Here is a 19,536-nt window from a genome sequence, read left to right as displayed (position 1 = left end):
CAAATACAAAATGCTCCTTAAAGAAAAGAAAGACTTGCATTTCTATAGCGCCTTTCACGACCACTGGACGTCCCAAATCGCTTTACAGCCAATGATGTACTTTTTGAAGTGGAGTCACTGTTGAAATGTGGGAAACGCGGCAGCCAAGTTGCGCACAGCAAGCTCCCACAAACAGCAATGTGATAATGACCAGATCATCTGGTTTAGTGATGTTGGCTGAAGGATAAATATTGGCCCCAGGACACCGGGGAGAACTCCCCTGCTCTTCTTCGAAATAGTGCCATGGGATCTTTTACGTCCACCTGAGAGAGCAGACAGGTTCTTGTTATGTTAATTGAGGTTTGATTAAATGCGTAAACAGGGTTCCCGCTGAAGTTAAGGTGATGAGCTGGAAGGACCCGAGGAAATCGCTCCCAGTATTACCGTGCATTTTGTGATATATTTATGTAGTGCAGGTTTCAGCCAGCAGAGGGCAGTCGCGCACCAAGTAACACTTTACATCGAGTTAGTGAGCGGAATTCCCCTTCACTGACACACCAACGGGCAATGGCATCAATCAGAACCGACTCCTGAGGGAAAGTGCGTATATGTGTATATGTGCATATAAGCATGCAGGTGCAGCAGGCGGTTAAGAAGGCAAATGGTATGTTGGCCTTCGTAGCAAGAGGGTTCGAGTACAGGAACAAGGATTCCTTGCTGCAGTTGTACAGGGCCTTGGTGAGACCACACCTTGAGTGATGTGTGCAGTTTTGGTCGCCTTACCTGAGGAAGGATGTTCTTGCCATGGAGGGAGTGCAGCGAAGATTCACCAGGCTGATACCTGGGATGGCAGGAATGACGTATGAGGAGAGATTGTGTCGATTGGGCTTATACTCACTGGAGTTTAGAAGATTGAGAGGGGATCTCTTCGAAACCTATAAAATTCTGTCAGGCCTGGACAGACTAGATGCAGGAAGGATGCTTCCGATGGCGGGGGAGTCCAGAACCAGGGGTCATAGTCTAAGGATAAGGGGTAAGCCATTTAGGACTGAAATGAGGAGGAATTTCTTCACCCAGAGAGTGGTGAACCTGTGGAATTCTCTGCCACAGAGAGCGGTGGAGGCCAGTTCATTAAATATATTCAAGAAGGAGTTGGATATATTTCTTAAGGCTAAAGGGATCAAGGGATATGGGGAGAAGGCAGGGACAGGGTACTGAATTTGGATGATCAGCCATGATCTAATTGAATGGTGGAGCAGGCTCGGAGGGCTGAATGGCCTACTCCTGCTCCTATCTTCTATGTTTCTATGTGTGTGCGTGTGTGTGTGAGTGTGTGTGTGCGTGAGTGTGTGTGCACGTGTGCACGTGAGTGTGTGCACGTGACTATGAGCGTGTGTGTGTGCGCATGTGAGTGTGCACGTGACTGAGCATGTGTGTGTGCATGTGAGTGTGCGCGTGTGAGTGTGCATGTGTGTGTGCGAGTGTGTGCACGTGACTATGAGCGTGTGTACATGTGTGAGTATTTGCATAGAACGTGTGTGTGCGCACGTGTGTGTGCGCGTGAGTGTGTGCAGACGTGAGCGTATATATGTGTGTGTTCAGATGCGTGTGTGGGTGTGCACATGAGTGTGTGTGTGCACATGTGTGCCAGGCTCGGAGAGGATCCGGCTCGGCTGCAATGCCCCCGTCTGACGATGATTGAATCTCAGCAGGTGGGCGAGCTGCCCACGGCCCTGGAATGAGCCACCACCCCTCCTGGGCCATCACCAGTATTACGGTACCCAGTGCCCATTCTATAGAGAAATAGAGAAATTCTTGCCTCAAACTTGCCCAGTTTGGCTGCGAGCTGCAATGGGGTCAGTCCCTTCACATTCTTGATTTCTTCCAGATTGCTGTCTTTGCTTTCGATCAAGATCTCGTTGTACACTTCCGTTACGAACGTTGTGTTGTCCTCAGTGTCGTCGGCGACAGTGACCAGTGCGTGTAGGACAGTGTTTCCCTCGGAATCCTGCTCATCAACCTTCATTCTTTCATTGCCCATCAGAAGCGTAACTATCTCCGGCTGATTGGTGCAGGCAGCCAGGGCCAGCGGGAGTGCACCTGTGATGTACGACATATTTAGAAACAGCAACAACTCATCTGTGGCTTTGTTACCTCCAGACTCCGACTATTCCAACACTGTCCTGTCCGGCCTCCGTCAACCTCAGCTCATAAAACGCTGCTGCCCCGTCTCCCAACTTATTCCCCAATTCCTACATTACAACAGTGACTACACTTCAAAGGTACCTCATTGGCTGTGGAGAGCGTTGGGACATCCTGGGCTGTGAAAGGCCCTGTATAAATACATGTCTTTCTAACTCGCCCCCAGCCCTGTCATCACCCCTGTGCTTGCCGACCTACATTGGCTCCCAGTCTGGCAACGCCTCGAATTTAATCTTGTTTTCAAATCCCTCCATGGCCCTCGCCGCTCCCTATCCCTGTAACTCCTCCAGCCCCACAACCCTCCGAGATCTCTGCGCTCCCCGGAGCCTGTTCCCCCATTCACTCAGTTCATGGCTGATCTGCACCTCAACTCCATTTTCCTGCCATTGCTCCGTATCCCTGATTCCCTTACCCAACAAAATCTATCGATCTCGGTCTTGACATTTCCAATTGACCCCCGGCATCCACGGCATTTTTTTGGTGAGAGTTCCAGATTTCCAGCACCCTTTGTGTGAAGAAGTGCTTCCTGACATCACCCCTGAACGGCCTGGCTCTAATTTTAAGGTTCTGCCCCCTTATTCTGGACTCCCCCCACCAGAGGAAATAATTTCTCTCTATCGACCCGATCAACTCCTTTAATCATCTCAAACACCTCGATTAGATCACCCCTTAATCTTCTAAACTCCAGGGAATACAAGCCCAGTCTGTGCAACCTGTCCTCGGAATTTAGCCCCCGGGTATCGTTCTGATAAATCTGTGCTGCTCTCCCTCCAAGGACAATGTATCCTTCCTGAGGGTCGGTGCCCAGAACTGAACCCAGTTACTGCAGGTGGGGTCTGACCAGAGCTTTATACAACTGAAGCTTCACTTCCACCCCTTTGTATTCCAGACCCCTCGAGATAAAGGCCAACATTCCATAGAAACATAGAAGATAGGAGCAGGAGTAGGCCATTCGGCCCCTCGAGCCTGCTCCGCCATTCAATGCGATCATGGTTGATCATCCAAATTCAGTACCCTGTCCCTGCTTTCTCCCCATATCCCTTGATCCCTTTAGCCTTAAGAAATATATCTAACTCCTTCTTGAATATATTTAATGAATTGGCCTCAACTGTCTTCTGTGGTAGAGAATTCCATAGGTTCACCACTCTCTGGGTGAAGAAATTCCTCCTCATCTCTGTCCTAAATGGCTTACCCCTTATCTTTAGACTGTGACCGCTGGTTCTGGACTCCCCCGCCATCGGGAACAGCCTTCCTGCACCTAGTCTGTCTAGTCCTGTTAGAATTTTATGTTTCAATGAGATCCCCTCTCATTCTTCTAAACTCTAGCGAATATAAGCCTAATCGACCCAATCGACCCAATCTCTCTTCATACGTCATTCCTGCCATCCCAGGTATCAGTCTGGTGAATCTTCGCTGCACTCCCTCCATGGCAAGAACATCCTTCCTCAGATAAGGCGACCAAAACTGCACACATCACTCAAGGTGTGGTCTCACCAAGGCCCTGTACAACTGCAGCAAGACATCCTTGTTCCTGTACTCGAATCCTCTCGCTATGAAGGCCAGCATACCATTTGCCTTCTTAACCGCCTGCTGCACCTGCATGCTTACCTTCAGCGACTGGTGCACAAGGACACCCAGGTCTCATTGCACTTCCCCTTTTCCCAATCTATTGCCGTTCAGATAATAATCTGCCTTCCTGTTTTTGACACCAAAGTGGATAACCTCGCACTTATCCACATTATACTGCATCTGCCCAATCGCCCAACCTGTCCAAATCGTACTTGAGTTTCTCTGCATCCTCCTCATAGCACACACGCCCACCCAGCTTTGTGTCATCTGCAAACTTGGAGGTATTACATCTTGTTCCCTCGTCTAGATCATTAATATATATTGTGAATAACTGGGGTCCTAGCACCGATCCATGCGGTACCCCACTAGTCACTGCCTTCCACTCGGAAAAAGACCCGTTTATTCCAACTCTTTGTTTCCTGTCTGCCAACCAGTTCTCTATCCAAGTCAGGACCTTACCCCCAATCCCATGTGCTTTAAACTTTGCACGCTAGTCTCTTATGTGGGACCTTATCGAAAGCCTTCTGAAAGTCCAAATACACCACATCCACTGTTTCTCCCTTATCTATTCTACCAGTTACATCCTCAAAAAATTCCAGTAGATTAGTCAAGCATGATTTACCTTTTGTAAATCCATGTTGACTTTGTCCGATCCTGTCACTGTTTTCCAAGTGCTCTGCTATTACATCTTTTATAATGGACTCTAGCATTTTCCCCACTACCGATGTCAGGCTTACCAGTCTATAATTCCCCGTTTTTTCTCTACCACCTTTTTTAAATAGTGGGGTTACATTAGCTACCCTCCAATCCATGGGAACTGTTCCAGAGTCTATTGAATTTTGGAAGATGACCAGCAATGCATCTACTATTTCTAGGGCCACTTCCTTAAGTACCCTAGGGTGGAGATTATCAGGCCCTGGGGATTTATCGGCCTTCAATCCCGTCAATTTCCCTAACACCATTTCCCTACAAATGCTGATTTCATTCAGTTCCTCCCTCTCATTAGACCCTATGTTCCCCGACATCTCTGGGAGTTTATTTGTGTCCTCCTTTGTGAAGACAGAACCAAAGTATGTATTTAATTGGTCTGCCATGTCTTTGTTCCCCATTATACATTCCCCTGATTCTGACTGCAAGGGACCTACGCTTGACTTTACCGATCTTTTTCTCTTCACATATCTATAAAAGCTTTTACAGTCAGTTTTTATGTTCCTTGCAAGCTTACTCTCATACTCTATTTTCCCCCTCTTAATTAATCCCTTTGTCCTCCTTTGCTGAATCCTAAACTGCTCCCAATCCTCAGGTTTGCTGCTTTTTCTGGTCAATTTATATGTCCTCTCCTTGGATCTTATGCTATCCCTAATTTCCCTTGTTAGCCAATGTTGAGTCACCTTTTTTGTTTTATCTTTATGCCAAACAGGGATGAACAAATTCTGTAGTTCATCCATGTGATCTTTAAATGTTTGCCATTGCCTATTCACCGTCAACCCTTTAAGTAACATTCCCCAATCCATCCTAGCCAACTCGCGCCTCATACCATCGTAGTTTCCTTTATTTAAATTCAGTACCCAAGTCTCTGAATCAACCAATTCACACTCCATCTTAATGAAGAATTCTACGATATTATGATCGCTCCTCCCCAAGGGGCCTCACACAAGATTGCTATTTAATCCTTTTTCATTACATAATACCCAGTCTAAGATGACCTGATCTCTAGTTGGTTCCTCAACCTATTGGTCCAGGAAACCATCCCATATACACTCTGGGAATTCCTCTTCCACGGTATTGTTACTAATTTGGTTAGACCAATCTATATGTAGATTAAAGTCACCCATGATAACTGCTGTGCCCTTATTGCACGCATCTCTAATTTTCCATTTAATGCTTCCCCAACTTCAGCACTACTGTTTGGGGGTCTGTATACAACTCCCACTAACGTTTTCTGTCCCTTGGTATTTCTCAGCTCTACCCATACAGATTTCACATCATAAGAACTAATATCCTTCCTTACTATTGTGTTAATCTCTTCTTTAACCAGCAATGCTACCCCACCGCCTTTTCCTTTTTGCCTGTCCTTCCTGAATATTGAATACCCCTGCATGTTGAATTCCCAGCCTTGGTCACCCTGGAGCCATGTCTCCGTAATCCCAATTATATCATATCCATTTACATCTATTTGCACAGCGAATTCATCCACCTTATTACGAATGCACCTCGCATTAAGACACAAAGCCTTCAGGTTTGTTTTTTTAACACTCTTAGACCTTTTAGAATTATTGTTTACTGTGGCCATGTTTGATTTACACCCTTGATTTCTCTGACTTCCACTTTTGCTTTTCTCCTTCCTGTCTTTTGCTTCTATCCTTGCTTCCCTTTCCTCTGTCTCCCTGCACAGGTTCCCAACCCCCTGCCATTTTAGTTTAAACCCTCCCCAACAGCACTAGCAAACACTCCCCCTAGGACATCGGTCCCGGTCCTGCCCAGGTACAAACCGTCCAGTTTGTACTGGTCCCACCTCCCCAGAACCGGTTCCAATGTCCCAGGAATTTGAATCCCTCCCCCTTGCACCATTCTTCTAGCCACGTATTCATCTGAAATATCCTTCTATTTCTACTCTGACTAGCACGTGGCACTGGTAGCAATCCTGAGATTACTATCTTTGAGGTCCTATTTTTTAATTTACCTCCTAACTCCCTATATTCAGCTTTTAGGACCTCATCCCGTTTTTACCTATATCGTTGGTACCTATATGCACCACGACAACTGGCTGTTCACCCTCCCCCTTCAGAATGCCCTGCAGTCGCTCCGAGACATCCTTGACCCTTGCACCAGGGAGGCAACATACCATCCTGGAGTCTTGTTTGCGGCCGCAGAAACGCCTATCTATTCCCCTTACAATAGAATCCCCTATCACTATAGCTCTCCCGCTCTTTTTCCTCCTGTCCCGTGCAGCAGAACCACCCCTGGTGCCAGGAAGTTGGTTGCTGCTGCCTTCCCCCGATAAGACATCCTCCCCAACAATATCTAAAGTGGTATATCTGTTTGAGAGGGGTATGGCCACAGGGGACCCTGCACTATCTGCCTGCACCTACTACTCTGCCTGGCGGTCACCCATTCCCTTCCTGCCTGTGCAGCCTTTACCTACGGTGTGACCAATTGATTAAATGTGATATCCACGACGTCCTCAGCATCGCGAATGCTTCAGTATGTATCCATTCGCAGCTCCAGCGCCGCAATGCAGTCTGCCAGTAGCTGCAGCTGGATACACTTCCCGCACACATGGTCGTCAGGGACACAGGAAGTGTCCCTGATTTCCCACATAGTGCAGGAGGAGCATGCCACGGGGCCAAGCTTTGCTGCCATGATGTACCCTTTAATTAATTTAAATTAAATCAATACCATCAATTATACTACAATTAAATGATATACTCAAGGGCCGCATTAGCCTTTTGATTGCTTTTTGTGCCTGTGCACTGGCTTTGAGTGATTTGTGTTCATGGACACCAACGTCCCTTCGCTCCTCCACAGCTCCTCGTCTCTCACCAGGAAGAAAATATTCCCATTTGTCTTTCTCGGATCCAAGGTGGATGACCTCACATTTCCCCGCATTGACCTCCAGCGGCCACAGTTTCCCCACTCACTCATCAGCAAGTTTCTTTCATCTATACAATAATAGTTCTTTGAACTTCCCTCCTGAGCTCCGGATTCTCCCACCCGACCCACTCTCCCACCTCCCGACATCCTCACTGCGTTGGAGTCGAGACTCATCGCACTGTCTTCTGCTCTAACCCATTCTTTCCCAGGAATCTCCAAACCTTGGGGCTCCTCAATCTCCCCTTCCTCCTCGTCACTGCTCTGAAGGACCCCAGGATATGTAGGCAACATTCCAATCCTGGTTAGGCTTTGTAGAGAGATAGCCGATTGGCACCCCATCTTCCGCCACCTTAATCATTCACTCCCTCCACCACCGGTGCACCGTGGCTGCAGTGTGTGTACCATCTACAAGATGCGCTGCACCAACTCGCCAAGGCTTCTTCGGCAGCACCTCCCAAACCTGCGACCTCTTCTACCTAGAAGGACAAGGGCAGCAGGCGCATGGGAACACCACCACCTACAAGTTCCTCTCCAAGTCACACACCATCCTGACTTGGAAATATATCGCCAATCCTTCATCGTCGCTGGGTCAAAATCCTGGCACTCCCTCCCTAACAGCACTGTGGGAGTACCTTCACCACACGGACTGCAGCAGTTCAAGAAGGTGGCTCACCACCACCTTCTCATGGGGCAACTAGGGATGGGCAATAAATGCTGGGCCTTGCCAGCGACACCCACATCCCGAGAGAATTAATTGTTTTAAAAGTTGAGTGGAGTTTAGCGAGTGAGGGTGAACTGACCAAAATAAATGCCGTTACGCTTTCTGTTCGGTCTGAAGAAGTTTCCGTTGGCCCTTGCATTGACATCGGCTCCTTTCTCCAGTAGCAGGAGCACGATATCCGGACAGCGCCTCTCGATGGCGATGTGCAGGGCTGTTTGACCTCAGAAAAAAAACAAAAGCAAACATTAACGTAAGAAAACTACTAGGCACTTGGTCTAAGCGTTAAACAAAGCTTTAATCAACTGTTTTACAACATGGAGGCCTAGTTGCATCCTTCACTAGTTCCTGTTAAGAATATCCTGCGCAAGCTGGGCCCGTGCCTGAGTATTTATTCTCTCCCTGGACAGCGCCACCCGCAGGCCGCTCAGTTGATTCATGTCACTAGGAGCAGGAGTAGATCATTTGGCCCTTCGAGCCTGCTCCGCCATTCAATATGATCATGGCTGATCCTCTATCTCAGTACCATATTCCTGCTCTCTCCCCATACCCCTTGATGCCTTTTGTGTCTAGAAATCTATCTATCTCCTTCTTAAATATATTCAGTGACTTGGCCGCCACAGCCTTCTGTGGTAGAGAATTCCACAGGTTCACCACCCTCTGAGTGAAGAAATTTCTCCTCATCTCAGTCCTAAATGTCCTACCCCGTATCCTGAGACTGTGACCCCTCGTTCAAGACCCCCCAGCCAGAGGAAACATCCTCACTGCATCCAGTCTGTCTAGCCCTGTCAGAATTTTATACGTTTCAATGAGATCCCCTCTAATTCTTCTAAACTCGAGTCTGTGTTGCCTCCAGCGGGGATGGTGACTGGAGCATCTGAGGGAAATACGCTGGGGCGGGTCAGACAGTTGGGGAGGGGGTGCGGGATCGTGGCGGGGGCGGGGTGAGGGATCGGAGTGGGGGATCGGGCGGGGGAGGGGCGAGGGATCGGGCGGGGGGAGTGTTGGGGGATCAGGCGGGGGGGAGTGTTGGGGGATCGGGCGGGGGGAAGTATTGGGGGATCGGGCGGGGGTGGGGTGAGGGATCGGGTGGGGGTGGGGCGAGGGATCGGGGCGGGGGATTGGGCGGTGCGGGACCGGGCGGGGGGAGGGGCGAGGGATCGGGCGGGGGATCGGATGGGGGTGGGGTGAAGGATTGGGGCGGGGGAGGGGCGGGGGATCAGACGGTGCGGGACCGGGTGGGGCGATCGGGGCGGCGGATCGGGGCGGGGGAGGGGCGAGGGATTGGGCGAGGGAGGGGCGGGGGATCGGGCGGTGCGGGACCGGGCGGGGGAATCGGGGCGGGGGACAGGCGAGGGATCGGGCGGGGGTGGGGTGAGGGATCGGGTCGGGGGAGGGGTGAGGGATCGGGGCGGGGGAGGGGCGAGGGATCGGGCGGGGGAGGGGCGAGGGATCGGGCAGGGTGGGGTGAGGGATTGGGGCGGGGAGGGATGGGGGATCGGGCGGTGTGGGACCGGGCGGGGGGATCGGGGCGAGGGAGCGGGGCAGGGGTGGGGCGAGGGATCGGGGCAGGGGTGGGGCGAGGGATCGGGGCAGGGGAGGGGCGAGGGATTGGGGCAGGGGTGGGGCGAGGGATCGGGGCAGGGGTGGGGCGAGGGATCGGGGCGGGGGTGGGGCGAGGGATCGGGGCGGGGGTGGGGCGAGGGATCGGGGCGGGGGTGGGGCGAGGGATCGGGGCAGGGGTGGGGCGAGGGATCGGGGCAGGGGTGGGGCGAGGGATCGGGGCGGGGGTGGGGCGAGGGATCGGGGCGGGGGTGGGGCGAGGGATCGGGGCGGGGGTGGGGCGAGGGATCGGGGCAGGGGTGGGGCAAGGGATCGGGGCGGGGGTGGGGCGAGGGATCGGGGCGGGGGGAGTGTTGGGGGATTGGGCGCGGGTGGGGTGAGGGATCGGGCGGGGGTGGGGTGAGGGAACGGGGCGGGGTGGGGCGAGGGATCGGGCGGGGGTGGGGTGAGGGATTGGGCGCGGGTGGGGTGAGGGATCGGGGCGGGGGTGGGGCGAGGGATCGGGGCAGGGGTGGGGCAAGGGATCGGGGCGGGGGGAGTGTTGGGGGATTGGGCGCGGGTGGGGTGAGGGATCGGGCGGGGGTGGGGTGAGGGAACGGGGCGGGGTGGGGCGAGGGATCGGGCGGGGGTGGGGTGAGGGATCGGGGCAGGGGTGGGGCAAGGGATCGGGGCGGGGGTGGGGCGAGGGATCGGGGCGGTGGGAGTGTTGGGGGATTGGGCGCGGGTGGGGTGAGGGAACGGGGTGGGGTGGGGCGAGGGATCGGGCGGGGGTGGGGTGAGGGATCGGGGCAGGGGTGGGGCAAGGGATCGGGGCGGGGGTGGGGCGAGGGATCGGGGCGGGGGGAGTGTTGGGGGATTGGGCGCGGGTGGGGTGAGGGATCGGGCGGGGGTGGGGTGAGGGAACGGGGCGGGGTGGGGCGAGGGATCGGGCGAGGGATCGGGGCGGGGGGAGGGGTGTGGGATCGGGCGGGGGTGGGGTGAGGGATTGGGGCGGGGGGAGGGGTGAGGGATCGGGCGGGGGTTGGGTGAGGGATCGGGGCGGGGTGAGGGATCGGGGTGGGGGGGCGGGGGTGGGCGAGGGATCGGGGCGGGGAGGGGTGAGGGATTGGGGCTGGGGTGGGGCGAGAGATCGGGCGGTGCGGGACCGGGCGGATCAGGGTGAGGGGAGGGGAGGGGGAGGGGGGCAGGGGGATCGGGGTGGGGGAGGGGCGAGGGATCGGGCGGGGGGAGTGTTGGGGGATCGGGCGGGGGATCGGGGATTGAGTTTGTTGATGTTCTATGCGGATGATGATGGTTGGTGAGAAGTTCAATAACTGATCAACCCGACATCACAACACAGAGCAGGAAATGGGGAGAAATGTGCATTTTCTACTTTATCATCTGCTTTTCTTTTTGGAAATTCCCGGAAAGTCTGCTGAAGGAAGCTGAACCGTTCAGTCCAGACTCAGGGCTGTGGAATGTTTTAAGAACATAAGAATTAGGAGCTGGAGTCGGCCATTCGGCCCCTCGAGCCTGCTCTGCCATTCAATAAGATCATGGCTGATCATCGACCTCAACTCCACTTTCCTGCCCGATCTCCATATCCCATGATTCCCTAAAAGTCCAAAATTCCAAAGATTCACCACCCTCTGAGTGAAGAAATTTCTCCTGATCTCAGTCCTAAATGGACTTATTCTGATCCTGAGACTGTGATCCCTGGTTCTTGACTCCCCAGCCAGGTGAAATATCCTCCCTGCATCTACCCCGTCAAACTCTGTAAGAATTTTTTATGTTTCAATGCGAGCACCTCTCATTCTTCTAAACTCCATATAATATAGGCCTAGCCTACTCAATCTCTCCTCATAGGACAATCCCCCCATCCCAGGAATCAGACTGGTGAACCTTCATGTGGCTCGGTGTCACCCCTCCGAGCTCTCTGCGCTCCTCCAGTTCTGGCCTCTTGAGCATCCCCAGTTTCCATTGGTCCACCAGTGGTGGCCGTGCCTTCAGCTGCCTGGGCCCTGAGCTCAGGAATTCCCTCCCTCAACCTCTCCGCCTCTCTTTCCTCCTTTAAAATATAAATTAACATATAAATTGGCCAGAAAAAGCAGCAAACCTGAGGATTGGGAGCAGTTTAGGATTCAACAAAGGAGGACAAAGGGATTAATTAAGAGGGGGAAAATAGAGTATGAGAGTAAGCTTGCAAGGAGCATAAAAACTGACTGTAAAAGCTTTTATAGATATGTGAAGAGAAAAAGATTGGTGAAGTCAAGCGTAGGTCCCTTGCAGTCAGAATCAGGGGAATTTATAATGGGGAACAAAGAAATGGCTGATCAATTAAATACATACTTTGGTTCTGTCTTCACAAAGGAGGACACAAATAACCTCCAAGAGATGTCGGGGAACATAGGGTCTAATGAGAGGGAGGAACTGAATGAAATCAGTATTTGTAGGGAAATGGTGTTAGGGAAATTGACGGGATTGAAGGCCGATAAATCCCCAGGGCCTGATAATCTACATCCTAGAGTACTTAAGGAAGTGGCCCTAGAAATAGTAGATGCATTGCTGGTCATCTTCCAAAATTCAATAGATTCTGGAACAGTTCCCATGGATTGGAGGGTAGCTAATGTTACCCCACTATTCAAAAAAGGTGGTAGAGAGAAAACGGGGAATTTTAGACCGGTAAGCCCGACATCGGTAGTGGGGAAAATGCTAGAGTTATATATCATTATAAAAGATGGAATAGCAGAGCACTTGGAAAACAGTGACAGGATTGGACAAAGTCAACATGGATTTACAAAAGGTAAATCATGCTTGACTAATCACAGAATCACAGAATCTACAATGCAAATAGAGGCCATTTCGGCCCATCGAGCCTGCACCGACACATATCCCACCCTATCCCCGTAACCCCACATATTTAATCCCCTAACACTAAGGGTCAATTTATCATAGCCAAATGAACCTAACCTGCACATCTTTGGACTTTCAGAAGGCTTTCGATAAGGTCCCGCATAAGAGATTAACGTGTAAAGTTAAGGCACATGGGATTGGGGGCAAGGTACTGACTTGGTGTGGTAAACCACTGTTATACCTGTCTGTATGTGTATGTGTATTCCACTAGGTACAGGTCTGGACATGCCTCGGCTGACTCCTCCCACTATTCCAGGTATATAAGTGACTACCTCCCAGTCCCTTAGTATTCTGGACGGGTCGACCACTCGAGACTAGACCTTCATTCTTTAGTTAATAAAAGCCTGGTTGTTACTCGCTTAACCTCAGTCTTTTGAGTAATTGATGGCGCATCAATTTTATTAACTAAATTTTTTATAATGGAGAAGATCCTCACACCAGCATGCCTGGCCCTGGACAGTCGGGAAGCGGACGCTTCCACCAAGTTTGCTCACTGGCTCATGTGCTTCGAGGCATTCCTGACTGCCTCCACTGCGGTCGTAACGGATGCGAACAAACTGTCTGTCCTGATCTCCAAGGTGAACCACCGAGTGTACTCAGTCATCCGGGACGTGACCTCGTACACAGCCGCCCTCCAGCTCCTCAAGACCCAGTACACGCGCCCTGTGAACGAAGTTTACGCCAGGCACCTCCTGGGGAGTCGCAAGCAACAACCTGGGGAATCGACTGAGGAATACCTCCAAGCACTGTCCGTGCTTGGCCGGGCCTGTGGGTGTAAGGCGGTAACGCCCACTAAGTACACGGAGGAACTGATCCGGGATGCCTTCGTAGCGGGCCACAGGTCCAACTACACCCGACAGCGACTGCTGGAGCAGAGTGACCTCACCCTCGACAAAGCCTCCGAAATTGCACTAACGCTGGACGCAGCCTACCGGGGCATGGATGCCTACGCCTCTGCACCGTGGACGCCGCGGGGAACGACAACCTGGGACACGGTAGGACAGCCCCATAGCACCGTGCCACCCCAGCCACAGCCCAACAACGGCCCAACCACCGCAGCAGTGTCCCAAAGCCAGACAGCAGTATCCCAAGGCCAGAAATGCTACTTCTGTGGCCAGGCCAAACACCCAAGAGCGCGCTGCCCGGCGAAGAATGCGACCTGCTCGGGCTGCGGGAAAAAGGGACACTACGCTAGCGTCTGCAAGGCCAAAGCCACCCCGAACGCCAGCAGCGCCGCGTGTGGGCCGTGCGAGCCGCCATCTTGGGCCCCCAACAGCGCCGCGTGTGGGCCGTGCGGGCCGCCATCTTGGGCCTCCCCAGCCATGTGCGAACCACCGCAGCAGCAGCCATCTTGGACGACTCCAGCCACATGGGAATCATGGACGCCGCCATCTTGGACACCAGCCGGGACGCAGCAGGCCGCCAACCCCCCCCATCTGATACCCGCAGCGACACACCGACCCCTACGCTGGCCTCTGTTACGCTGGACCAAACGAGACCGCACCAACTAGCTCGGTCCAAAATGGACGTTAAGGTAAACGGCCATGCAATAAACTGCCTTTTTGACTCCGGGAGCACAGAGAGCTTCATCCACCCCGACACGGTGCGGCGTTGCTCTCTCCCAGTCCTGCCTGCGCACCAGCGGATTTCTATGGCCGCCGAGTCCCAGTCAGCGGACATCGGCGGCTACTGCGTGGTGACACTAGTAGTAGACGGGACTGTGTTCAATAATTTTAAACTCCTGGTCCTGCCCCAACTTTGCGCTGCCGTTCTACTGGGGTTGGATTTCCAGTGCCACCTCAAAAGCGTTACGATGGCGTACGGTGGCCCCCTCCCCCCACTCACAGTCCGCAGCCAGCAGCCTCCAAATTGCCCGCCGCGCACCAGATGCAACCTCTCCACACTCAGAGTCCCACCCCCCCCACTGTTTGCTAACCTCACCCCCGACTGTAAGCCCATCGCCACAAAGAGCAGGCGATACAGTGCCGGGGACAGGGTTTTCATCAAAACCGAAGTGGAGCGGCTCCTGAAGGAGGGGATTATTGAGGGCAGCTCCAGCCCCTGGCGAGCCCAGGTTGTGGTCGTTAAGACCGGCGAGAAACAATGCCTGGTCATTGTGGTGATTATTCCTTGATTAGTAAAAGTATTGTGATTCGTTGTTTGTTAACTGCCTTGGGATATGTGTTGTAATCTCATTGGTAGTTGATGATCACATGATGTGTTGTGGCTACCTTAAATTCAGTCCTTTTCTAGCTTTAGTTGGGACTGGATGTAGAAAGATATGCTGCTGATTTTAAAGTTAATAAAGCCTAACTTTGGAAGGCAAATCTATTCTTTATTTCAGTCATCGACTACAGCCAAACAATAAACCGCTACACCCTGCTGGATGCCTACCCACTCCCCCGCATAGCTGACATGGTCAACCAGATCACGCAGTACCGCGTCTTTTCGACCATTGATCTGAAATCAGCGTACCACCAGCTCCCCATCCGCCCCGAAGACCGCCAGTATACTGCTTTTGAGGCAAACGGCCGCCTCTATCACTTCCTTAGGGTTCCCTTTGGCGTTACCAACGGGGTCTCCGTCTTCCAAAGGGAGATGGACCGGATGGTCGATCAAAACGCGCTGCAGGCCACTTTCCCTTACCTAGACAATGTGACCATCTGCGGCCATGACTTGCAGGACCATGACGCAAACCTCGAGAAATTCCTCCGCACCGCCCAACTCCTGAACCTGACATACAACAAGGAGAAGTGCATATTCCGCACAGACCGCCTCGCCATCCTTGGCTGTGTTGTGGAACACGGGGCCATCGGTCCCGACCCGGACCGGATGCGTCCCCTTATGGAACTCCCACTGCCCCACTGCCTAAAAGCTCTGAAGAGGTGCCTAGGGTTTTTTTCCTACTACGCCCAGTGGGTCCCCTACTATGCAGACAAAGCCCGTCCGCTGATCAAATCCACCTCTTTTCCCCTGATGGCAGAGGCCCGCTCGGCCTTCCACCGTATCAAGGAGGACATTGCCAAAGCCACCATGCACGCAGTGGACGAATCCATCCCCTTCCAGGTGGAAAGCGATGCGCCCGACTTCGCTCTGGCCACCACCCTTAATCAGGTGGGGAGACCTGTGGCATTCTTCTCACGAACCCTCCAGGGCCCGGAGACCAGACACTCCGCGGTCGAGAAGGAGGCCCAGGCTATTGTGGAGGCTGTGCGTCATTGGAGGCACTACCTGGCCAGAAAACGATTTACCCTGCTCACTGACCAGCGTTCAGTTGCTTTTATGTTCAACAACAAGCAGAGGGGCAAAATCAAAAATGACAAGATCTTGAGGTGGAGAATCGAACTTTCCACCTACAATTACGAGATCTTGTACCGGCCTGGGAAGCTCAATGAACCCCCAGATGCCCTATCGCGTGGCACCTGCGCCAGCGCGCAGATCGATAGGCTGAGGGCCCTCCACAATGACCTCTGCCACCCGGGGGTCACCAGGTTCTTCCACTTCATCAAGGCCCGCAACCTGCCTTACTCCATTGAGGAGGTCAGGACCATGACCAAGAACTGCCAAGTCTGCGCTGAGTGCAAACCGCACTTTTATAGACCAGACAGAGCCCACCTGATAAAAGCCACTCGCCCTTTCGAACGCCTGAGCGTCGATTTTAAAGGGCCTCTCCCCTCCTCCAACCGCAATGTGTACTTCCTCAACATCATTGACGAGTACTCCCGTTTCCCGTTCGCTATCCCCTGCCCGGACATGACCAGTGCCACGGTCATTAAATGTCTGAACAGCCTCTTCACCCTGTTCGGTTTCCCCAGCTATATCCATAGCGACCGGGGCTCATCGTTTATGAGCGACGAACTCCGCCAGTACCTGCTCGCTAGGGGTATAGCCACAAGCAGGACCACCAGTTACAACCCCCGGGGGAACGGACAGGTGGAAAGAGAGAATGCAACAGTTTGGAAGGCCGCCCTACTAGCCTTAAAGTCTAGGGGCCTTCCGACCTCCCGCTGGCAGGAGGTGCTCCCCGATGCGCTCCACTCGATTCGGTCACTGCTCTGCACTGCCACCAATGCCACCCCTCACGAGAAAATGTTTGTCTTCCCAAGGAAGTCCACATCGGGGACAGCGTTACCGCCATGGCTGACGTCCCCAGGGCCGGTACTACTGAGAAGACACGTGAGGACCAATAAAACGGACCCCCTGGTCGAGAGGGTCGACCTCCTCCACGCCAACCCCCAGTACGCTTACATTGCGTACCCGTACGGGCGGGAGGACACAGTCTCCATACGAGACCTCACACCCTCGGGGACCGCTGTAACCCACTACCCATTACCACCCCCCCCCCACGACACCCTCGGGGACCGCTGTAACCCACTACCCATTACCATCCCCCCCCACAACCCGATATCCAACCCCAGCAGCCGGCTCGCCTTGGACCGTCACCCACGAGGACTACACTCCAGTGCCCCAGCCTACACGGGACGCGACGCTGGAAGCTCCACCACCCCTGCCGTCGCCACGTCGATCACAGCGGCAGACAAGACCTCCAGAGAGACTCCAATACACGAACTTTTAAATACACTTCACCCCGCTGGACTCATTTTTAAACAAGGGGTGAATGTGGTAAACCACTGTTATACCTGTCTGTATGTGTATGTGTATTCCACTAGGTACAGGTCTGGACATGCCCCGGCTGACTCCTCCCACTATTCCAGGTATATAAGTGGCTACCTCCCAGTCCCTTAGTATTCTGGACGGGTCGACCACTCGAGACTAGACCTTCATTCTTTAGTTAATAAAAGCCTGGTTGTTACTCGCTTAACCTCAGTCTTTTGAGTAATTGATGGCGCATCACTTGGATAGAGAACTGGTTGGCAGACAGGAAACAAAGAGTTGGAATAAACGGGTCTTTTTCCGAGTGGCAGGCAGTGACTAGTGGGGTACCGCAGGGATCGGTCCTAGGACCCCAGCTATTCACAATATATATTAATGATCTAGACGAGGGAACTAGATGTAATATCTCCAAGTTTGCAGACGACACAATGCTGGGTGGGCGTGTGTGCTGTGAGGAGGATGCAGAGAAACTCAAGTACGATTTCGACAGGTTGGGCGATTGGGCAGATGCATGGCAGATGCAGTATAATGTGGATAAGTGCGAGGTTATCCACTTTGGTGTCAAAAACAGGAAGGCAGATTATTATCTGAACGGCAATAGATTGGGAGAAGGGGAAGTGCAACGAGACCTGGGTGTCCTTGTGCACCAGTCGCTGAAGGTAAGCATGCAGGTGCAGCAGGTGATTAAGAAGGCAAATGGTATGTTGGCCTTCGTAGCGAGAGGGTTCGGGTACAGGAACAAGGATGTCTTGTTGCAGTTGTACAGGGCCTTGGTGAGACCACACCTTGAGTATTGTGTGCAGTTTTGGTCGCCTTATCTGAGGAAGGATGTTCTTGCCATGGAGAGAGTGCAGTGAAGATTCACCAGACTGATACCTGGGATGGCAGGAATGACGTATGAGGAGAGATTCGGTCGATTGGGCTTATACTCGCTGGAGTTTAGAAGAATGAGAGGGGATCTCATTGAAACTTATAAAATTCTAACAGGACTAGACAGACGAAATGCAGGAAGGATGTTCCTGGTGGCCGGGGAGTCCAGAACCAGGGGTCACAGTCTAAGGATAAGGGGTAAGCCATTTAGGACAGAGATGAGGAGGAATTTCTTCATCCAGAGAGTGGTGAACCTGTGGAATTCTCTACCACAGAAGGCAGTTGAGGCCAATTCATTAAATATATTCAAGAAGGAGTTAGATATATTTCTTAAGGCTAAAGGGATCAAGGGATATGGGGAGAAGGCAGGAACGGGGTACTGAGTTTGGATGATCAGCCATGATCTCATTGAATGGCGGAGCAGGCTCGCAGGGCCGAATGGCCTCCTCCTGCTCCTATCTTCTATGTTCCTATATGTTTCTAAAAGGCTCCTTAAAACCTCTCTCTTTGACCAAGCTTTTGGTCACCTGCCCTAATATCTCCTTATGTGGCTCAGTGTCAATTTTTGTTATAATTGCTCCTGTGAAGCGCCTTGGGACGTTCTACTATGTTAAAGGCGCTGTGTGGAGTTTGCACATTCTCCCCGTGTTTGCGTTGGTTTCCTCCGGGTGCTCCGGTTTCCTCCCACAGTCCAAAGATGTGCGGGTTAGGATGATTGGCTATGATAAATTGACCCTTAATGTTAGGGGGATTAAAAACATGGGGTTACGGGGATCGGGTGGGATATGTGTCGGTGCAGGCTCGATGGGCCGAAATGGCCTCTATCTGCACTGTGGGGTTTCTGTGATTTCTGTGATAACTGCAAGTTGTTGTTGTTGGATATGCTGCTCCATTCGAGATTCCAGCAGCAACTATTCAGGACTAAACCTGCACAAACACACATCGCTGGAGTTCCTACACGTTTTCTGTGGGAAAGACGGTTGGCGAAAGGACAGATAAAAGTTGCATGACTGGTAGAGCAATTATATAAACCTCACACGGCGCTGCCAGCGTCGGCTGGGTTAACCCCTTCATCATCGCGGCTGCTGCCTCAAATTTCTGCTGCTGGTTTGGGTTCCTGATAATCCCTCGGAAAAGGAGCAGATTTCTTATCTTTAAAAGCACCCTCACACTCAGCAACTCACCGCTCGCTTACAAACTCCATCTTGCAGACTCCACTCTGGACCCAACCAGTTCTTTAATCAGAGTTTCTGAAATCCCAGACTTAAGCTGATGTCTCATTCTTGCCTTCAAAACCAGTGAACTTTTGCACTTATGTATAAGCTAATGGGTTGCCGTGTAACCCTGTAATGCAATGCACCAATGTTGTAATACAGAATCTGGTCACATCCTGTAATGATATCAGCAAATAGAGATGGTATTTGCCTGTTCGATTAGGATGCCTTAATAGCATGATTGCATGTATTGATTGCTTGTGCCTGACCAGCAGAGGGCATGTGACCAAGAGAAGCAAGGCAGTCAGTTTAGTTTCGGTT

The 19,536-nt window shown here is 52.4% G+C and overlaps 1 protein-coding gene across 1 annotated transcript in view; it reads right to left on the bottom strand.

The window, feature by feature from the left end:
* Positions 1 to 19,536, bottom strand: part of LOC147102282 (transient receptor potential cation channel subfamily V member 3-like) — a 96,406-nt gene that overhangs the window by 46,977 nt on the left and 29,893 nt on the right. The window contains exons 5-6 of the mRNA XM_085964673.1: positions 8,145 to 8,285; positions 1,799 to 2,079 (exon numbers count right to left, since the gene is read on the bottom strand). Coding sequence (XP_085820799.1) covers positions 1,799 to 2,079; positions 8,145 to 8,285 — 422 coding nt within the window. The remainder of the gene's footprint in view (positions 1 to 1,798; positions 2,080 to 8,144; positions 8,286 to 19,536) is intronic.

The sequence above is a fragment of the Somniosus microcephalus genome, chromosome 22 (assembly GCF_052327205.1).
Source record: "Somniosus microcephalus isolate GS21.2 chromosome 22, FLI_Smic_1.0, whole genome shotgun sequence".
In the NCBI taxonomy this organism is placed as follows: Eukaryota; Metazoa; Chordata; class Chondrichthyes; order Squaliformes; family Somniosidae; genus Somniosus; species Somniosus microcephalus.
Note: the sequence above shows the minus strand (reverse complement) of the source record. Positions and strands in the feature narration are given on the sequence as shown.